At 58.5% G+C, this 7,445-nt stretch overlaps 1 protein-coding gene across 1 annotated transcript in view; it reads left to right on the top strand.

Moving 5' to 3' along the window:
* BICD2 (BICD cargo adaptor 2) overlaps positions 1-7,445 on the top strand; it is a 57,010-nt gene that overhangs the window by 5,560 nt on the left and 44,005 nt on the right. Inside the window, exon 2 of the mRNA XM_027765522.1 lies at positions 5-76. Coding sequence (XP_027621323.1) covers positions 5-76 — 72 coding nt within the window. The remainder of the gene's footprint in view (positions 1-4; positions 77-7,445) is intronic.

The following is a 7,445-nucleotide window of genomic DNA, read 5'->3' as shown; positions in this document are numbered from 1 at the left end:
CCAGCTCAAGCTGCAGTTCGAAGAGCTCGAGGTGGACTATGAGGCCATCCGCAGCGAGATGGAGCAGCTCAAGGAGGTGAGCGTGGCCCGCCCGGCGCCCCTCGCGTCCTCCGCGTCCCCCCGCCGCGCTTGTGCCCCGCGTCCCTGCCGCTCTTGGGTGGGGGGAGCACCAAGGTCACCCTGCCTGGGAGGGGTGCTGAGCATGGGTGCGCGGCGGGGCCGGGCGCCCTGCCAGCCCGCTGCTGATGCGGCCTCGACGGCCCGGGAGGGGCCGGGCTGCGTTAGCTGATGCCCGGTGGGGTCAATGCCACGGTGCCTCCAGCTGTGGGATGGGCTTGGGGGAGCTGATGCGAAGTCGAAAGCAGAGGCCGCGGACATAAGGGACCCATTGTCCCATAAAGTCCGAGCCAGGGCCTGGGTCTCGGTGGCTGATCCACTGTCACCTTCAGACAAATCACTTCCCCTCTATGGGCGCAGCTGATTTCTGCGGTTTCAGCTTCTTCCTTGAGTGCCTTGAGGCCAGCTAAGGGCATGAGGGCTTGAGAGAGTCGGGGATCTGGGTTGCACATGGCCCGCAGCCCCTACTGGGGTCCCCCGTGTCCCCTCTGCCCTCCCAACCATCTGCCCTCATCTCTGGTTGCTCCCACCGGCTCCCTCGCCACTTCCTGTCCTGCTCTCCCAGTGGCAGTCTGTCTTCTGCACACAGGGCCTGTGTCATTCCCACTGCGGAGAGAGCTTGGAACAGGCTAGCTAGGGCTCCTGGGGGCGGGGCAGTCCTCCTTCTGGGTGATTTAAATACCGGTTCCTCGCCAGGATCCTGGAATCGCCTGCCCTGCTGTGGAGGGTGTGGAGGGAGAGGTTGCTTTCGGGATGGACACACCTGTGTTGGAGGGCGGCCCTGCCCCTTGCTGACGATGTGGCTGTGGGCAGGGGCCCTCCCTATACTTTGGCTTCTCCCTCTCTGCAAAATGGGGGTGTGGGCAGCCTGTCTGCCCAGAAAAGGATGTTCTGAGGGTCGTCTGTTTGGAAAGGCCAAGTGGGGTCAGTCGTGTCCTGTTGCTTGTCATTCTGTCTGATCGTGTGTCCCTTCCTTCCCTACCAGACTGCCCTGGGAGCTCTCAGCCCTCGTCCCTGTGTTTCAGCCAGCCTCAGACAGATGCTGACCTCCCTCCCCCGTGATGGTGGCGAGGAGAGGATGAATCACACCAGGCAGGTGTTGAGATCTCTGCCTGGCCAGGGCAGGTACTCAGCGCCAGTGAGCCCCTGAGCTCGGCAGGTGGGGGCTGTTCCTCCCATGGCGTCCTCAGGACCAGAGGGAGCCCTCCCAGCCAGGCCCCGGGGGCACTAAGTCTGGAGGATGGGGGACACATAGCTCTTCCTGCACAATCCCCGTCTTGGGGAGGAAGGATGCGACTGATGGGGCCCGCTGCTAGTCTCCCGTGGTGGGGCTCGCCCTCCCCAGGGAGTGCGTCGTAACCCCCCGCCACCCGCTGCCTCCACAGTCCCTCTGTGTTCACAGCTGTGAGGAGGAACGGTTGTGACCCGACTTGTCCCTGGCAGTCAGCTTTGTGCTATAGGGCACCCGTGTTCCTGGCACAATAAGGAGTCTTTGCTCTGCTTCGTGGCACATGCAGACTGGAAGGCGAGTCCCTGCGGAACTGGGAGAGTTAGCCTGTTTAACTTCGGCCGATAGAGTTGAAAACATTAAGTCTTACTTTAAAAAAAATTTTTAAGGAGACCATCCTTAGGGCTCCTTTTTTCCCCCAAAGAAAGGTGGACCCCCTTGCTTCTTCCTGAGTGTGCTTCTTGAGCTGAGGTGGGCTTAGTTCCTGGCAGGTTGGGCTGCCCATGGAGGCCTTGAGGGAAGGAGGCTGGCGGGTCCCTGGTGGTGCGGCTGTCCCCAGAGCTAAGGGTGGGTGAGTGGTGCCGACCTCGCTGCCTCTCTCACAGACGGGGGTGTGACAGTCCTGCTAGTACATGGCGTGGTCAGAGGTGGGAAGATACCCACTGGCCCATTTTGCTGGTGACTTTGAATCTGACTCAGTAAGGGCCACACTGGCCCCAAATCTTGCTGTGCCCTCTCCCTTCCTCCCTGGCATGGCAGGGGGAGGATTAGGCAGACTCTGAGCAGCCAGCTGCTGACCCTGTCCCAAGGGTTTTGGGTGGCCCCCAGCTTGGTGGGGGCAGATGTGTGGGGCGGCTCCTACCTGTGGCGCCCAGGCAGGAGCCGGGAGGTCGGCCCTGAGCCCGGGCCCAGCACAAGTCTGTGTCCTGCCGTGCCCTGGAGGGTGCGGTGCTCTGGAGCGGGATGTCCCGTGTGTAAGGCAGACGTGATGGAGTTGAGTGTCTGCAGCACAGTGCCCAGCATGTGGCGAGGCTCCGTGTGCTCTGTGGACGGCCCTGTCGGCCCGCTTTTCCTCAGCTCACTCAGGCTGCTGTGCCTGCAGTCCCTCCTGTCCTGTCCTTATCCCCCTTGGTTCCCCGGGGGCTGCCCATGTTCTCCCACGCCATCCTTGCCAGCCCTCCCTCTCTCCCCCTGGGCTCCCGCTCACTCTCCTCCTGGAAGTCCCCAGGCTGCAGGAGGAGGCAGGGGCGATGCGGTGTGGTGGAGGGCCCCCTCCAGCTCCACTGCACGCACCCTCTGCAGTGAGGCCCAAGCTGCTTGAGTGTCCGCTCCTGGAGCAGAAGGCTGATGTCAGTGACAGCCCGCGGCAGTTCCCCTGCTGCTCTGGTACTTCTGAGAGTGGCCTCGTCTTGAGCAGAGGCTGTTGGAAGTGGGGAGGCTCGGGGAGACCTGGGGACCTTGCAGGAGACCAGGTGCTGGTGGTGGCCTCTTGTTGGCGTAAAGAACCTGGGTTTGGACGGAAGATGGGCCCTGTGAATCCTTGAGGCACTGGAGGTGGCCCTGTCCCCAGGCTCTGGCAGTCAGAGAGAAGCAACTATAGGCATTCAGAGGCCATGGCCAAGTGGCCCTCCCTGTCACTGACTGCTGGCCAACACCCTTCCTCCTGGGCCCTCCCCACCTAGGATGTGAGGCAGAGGGTCCCGAAGGAGTCTTAAGAGTCTTTTGCGCTTTAAAATTGTCCAAAGCCCCACGTCGAATGCTGCCTATTCCCTCTGCAGAGCCGGAGGACCCTGGTGTCCAGGAGATTGTGGGGCCTGGCCCCAGGCACGCGGCTGGCACAGCTGTCATGGAGCAGCCCGTTTCCAAGGATGCCAGGCGTGCTTTGAGGCTTAGCAGCTGGGCCGAATGGAGGCCCAGGCCTGTGCTCAGGGCCCTTGGGCCCGGGAGAGCATGTGCCACCTGAGCAGGACAGGCGTCGGCTGTGTCTGGTGTCCAGTGTGCGTTTCCTCGTGCTGCCTCCGTAGAGGACCCTGGAAGACCCACTCTGCCTGGAGGAACCATGATCACAGCCCAGCACCCTGTGAGCACTGAGGTGGTCTCTATCCCTCCCTGGGGTCGAAGCAGCAGACTCGGTGAGAGCCCTTGCCCAGGTCCATGTGGGGTTCCACTGGTTCTCTCCTGTCACAGAGGAGGAGCGGTTTCTTCCTTGTCAGCTGGGCAGCCCCCTCAGTGGGACTAGCTCTTCAGCACAGGTGGACGGGGCGGAGACAGACCTGGATTCTTCTTAGACAAGTACTCAAGGTGTCCGAGGTGGTGGTGGCCGGTGGGCACTGGCGTCAGGGCCCATGTTGTCCAGTGGTCAGTGTGGCGGTCTAGCCGCCTCCTGGGCAGTCACACCCTGCGCACCAGGCCAGACCCTGCCGCAGGATGGGGACCGATGGGGCCATGGGGCAGGGTGGGTAGCTCGTGCCACTCTCAGCAGTGCCCACAGGCCCAGCTCAGGTGGCTGCTGGCGTCAAGGAGGATTGGGGCTGGCCACATTTTTAGAAGTCAGTTATGGTCAGGGCTGGCAGGCGGCATGGTGGTTAGGGTGCTGGATTCCCACATGGCCAACCACAGTTCAAGTTCCAAATCTGGCAGCTTGCTTTCACACTTCTTTTCTCTCTCTCTGGTCAAATTTAATAATAATAAATGAAATGACATAAAATAATTCTTTATTATAAAAAGTCAGTCAGTTACCGTGTTACGTGTTGGCCATTTGTCTTAGGAGTGTCAGAGGAGCAGCATCTGGGCCCTAGCATGGAGGCATAGGCTGGGGAGCTCTCCTTCCCTGGCACCAGGGGAAACGGGGCATCTGTGACGGGTTTTTTTTTTGGGGGGGTGGGGGGAGAGGTTTTTGCTAAAGGACGCACGCGCTCGCTCGCCAGACAGACAGAGAGAGACATAGAGACAGAAAGCGAGAAATCACCCCCCAGAGGGGATGGTCACGCCGCAATCCCTTCTCCTCCATTCTCCTCTCGGAATCTTGGGCACGCGCGCACACGTGCCCGGCGTGAGTTTTAAGCCACCGGGTCCAGGACGCGAACCGCGGTCGACTACGTGGGAGTCCAGTGACATAGCCATTACGCTAACTGCTGGTTCCCGTGGGTTTTAAAAAAGTGACAGGCTGGGACCAGCAGGTGGCGTAATAGTTACATCACTGGACTCCCATGTAGTCAACTGCGGTTTGAGCCCCAGACCCAGTGGCTTGAAACTTGGACTGGGCACATGTGCGTGTATGCCCAAAGGCCCGCGAGGAGAATGGAAAGAAAAGGATTGTGGCGTGGCCATTCCCCCGGGGGTAATTTATTGCTTTCTGTCTGTCTCTCCAGTGAGTGCCCAGGCCTTATTGCAAAAATCTCTCTTAAAAAAAAGTGATAGATGGGAACCAGCAGTTAGCGTAATGGCTATGTTGCTGGATTCCCATGTAGTCGACCGCGGTTTGCGTCCCGGACCTGGTGGCTTAAAACTCACACCGGGCGCGTGTGTGTGCATGCCCAAGATCCTGAGAGGAGAAGGGATTGTGGCATGACCATCCCCCCTGGGGGGTGATTTCTCGCTTTCTCTCTCTCTCTCTCTCTCTCTCTGTCTGGCGAGCACACGCGCCCTATAGCGAAAATCTCCCCCCCCCAAAAAAAAAGTGATAAGAGTTCAGTGCTGCCCTCTGCATTGCAGAAAAGCAGGTTCTGTGACCCCAGAGGTGTCGTGGCACTTCCACACTCGTGCCGTGTGAAGGATGGGCTGGTTCGCACTTCTCAAGGCAAGTCGGCACGGCTCCCCCACGAGGGCTTCACTGCACTGTGAAGTTGCCTGCTCTGCTGGGTGCTCCAGTGTGGCCCGCCGTGGCTCCGCCCTACCATGGGCTGCGGCTCCTGCTGTCTTGACTCAGCTCATGTCGAAGCTGCTCTGTAGGTCTGTCCATTGTTTTGCTGAGAAAAGACTCTTGTCTTATAACACATAATCACGGGTAACTTTTTTTTTTTTTTTTTAAGGTTTTTGCCATAGGGCGTATGTGCTCTCTGGACAGTGAGAGGCAAAGTGAGAAATCACCCCCAGGGACGGGACCAGCAGTTAGCTTAATGGCTATGTTGCTGGACTCCCATGTAGTTGACCGTGGTTTGCGTCCCGGACCCGGTAGCTTAAAAATCATGCCAGCCACGTGTATGTGCATGCCCAAGATCCCGAGAGGAGAATGGAGGAGAAGGGATTGCGGTGTGGCCATCCCCCCTGGGGGTGATTTCTTGCTTTCTGTCTCTCTGTCTGTCTCTGGCGAGCGCACGCACCCTACTGCAAAAACCTCTCAAAAAAAAAAAGAAAAAAAGAAATCACCCCCAGGGGGATGGCACTATCACAGTCCCTCCTCCATTCTCCAGGGACTTTGGCCATGTACCACACACGTGTCCAGTGGATTCAGGACCTGACCCATGGTCAGCCATATGGGAATCCAGTCCCCTTGATGTCTGTGTGCAGTCGGGTTCAGCTCCCGGACTCGGCTCGTGCTTCATTTTGCACCTGCTTTGCTCACATAAGAGCCAGGCCAGGCCTTCATGTTGTCTGAGGGCTCTGGGAGCTTCTTGGGTGCAACCTCCCTAGTGCTGGGATCAACTGCAGAGGACTCACCTCCCTGTGCTTTGGGGGCACCAGCAGGTCCTCCATCCCCCACCTGTGGCAGGCATCCTACTCTGTCCTTTTCCTTTATTAAAATCTGGCCAGGGTGCCGCCTTCAACCTTCTGCAGTCGGTGTCTGCATGCAGCCGCCACTCAGTCCCTCCCTCAGCCAGCCCTCGTCGTCTGGCGCTCTCCTGGGTGGTAGCCTCAGCTGGTGTGTTCTGCATGCTGTGTGGCGGTGCCCGGCATGCTCTAACCAGGAGGCAGGAGCGTCATCTTCCCCACTCTCCAGGTGGGACAGCGAGGTCACAGTGAAGACTGCTAGCTGGTGCTCTCTCTGCCACCTGGCAGACGTGGCCGCTCTTGGCCTAACCGGTCTCCACTCTCTGGGCCTCATTTTCCTTGTTTAGACCAGCATAGCCTTGACACCCTCACAGGTGAGCGAACCCCCTCCCCGCAGCAGTGGTGTCCCTGCAGGCCCAGCTGCTGCAGGTGCGCGTTGTATGTTGCTCCTGCCTGGTCTTATGGCCTCGGCTCTGCCTTCCCCCTCACACCCCGTGCCCCAGCACCACCCTCATAGCTGTGCTGCGGGGTCCAGGCTGGTGACAGCTAGCATGTCCACCAGCCTGAGGGAGCCCTCTCGGGGTGGTAGCTAAAATGAGATAATGGTTCAGTCTCTCTCTCTCTATTTAAGTCAGAGTCCTTCATCCTCCACCTCAGCCTCCCAAATCACTGGGACTCCAGGCACATGCTGCTGCATCTAGGGTGGGCTGGGAGTTGAACACAGACTCCATGTGGCCTCAGCCTGCCACGTGGCAGCACCGGCCAACGTGCCCCACCTCAATAGGGCCTGTGATGGCCATTGTGGTTTGATGTTTCTGTTCTGTTCTCTTTTCTAGGTTTTTGCTATAGAGTGCATGCATTCACCAGAGAGACAGAAACGGTGAGGGGGAAATCACCACTCTGGGGGGTGGCCACACTCTTCACTGTCCTCCCAGGAATTTGGGAATGCTTGCACACGTGCCTGACGAGATTTTCAAGCCAGCAGGCCTGGGACTCAAACCATAGTTGACCATGTGACCATGTGGAAGTCCCGTGCCTTAACCACCACATCACTTGCTGGTCCATCAGTGTTTCTTTGCATGCTTACTGGCCAGGTTTTGGCTTCTGCGAACCACTGTCAGTTATGCTATAATGCTTTTTTATTTTATTTTTTAAGAATTATTTTATTTAACTTTTTTAAAAATTTTAATTGGATCAGAGAGGGACAGAGAGTCAGAGAGGAGAGAAAGCCATCTGCCAGGTCTGGGACTAGAACCATGGTCAGCCATGTGGGAGTCCAGCACCCCAACCACCATACCACCTGCTGGCCCCTATAATGCTTACTTTGAAAGTGCAGACATGGGACCAGCAGTTAGCGTAATGGCTAAGGTGCTGGGCCCCCCCGGAGTCC

The sequence above is a fragment of the Tupaia chinensis genome, unplaced genomic scaffold (assembly GCF_000334495.1).
Source record: "Tupaia chinensis unplaced genomic scaffold, TupChi_1.0 Scaffold138619_1, whole genome shotgun sequence".
Taxonomy (NCBI): domain Eukaryota; kingdom Metazoa; phylum Chordata; class Mammalia; order Scandentia; family Tupaiidae; genus Tupaia; species Tupaia belangeri.
This window is presented reverse-complemented; position numbering and strand designations above follow the sequence as displayed.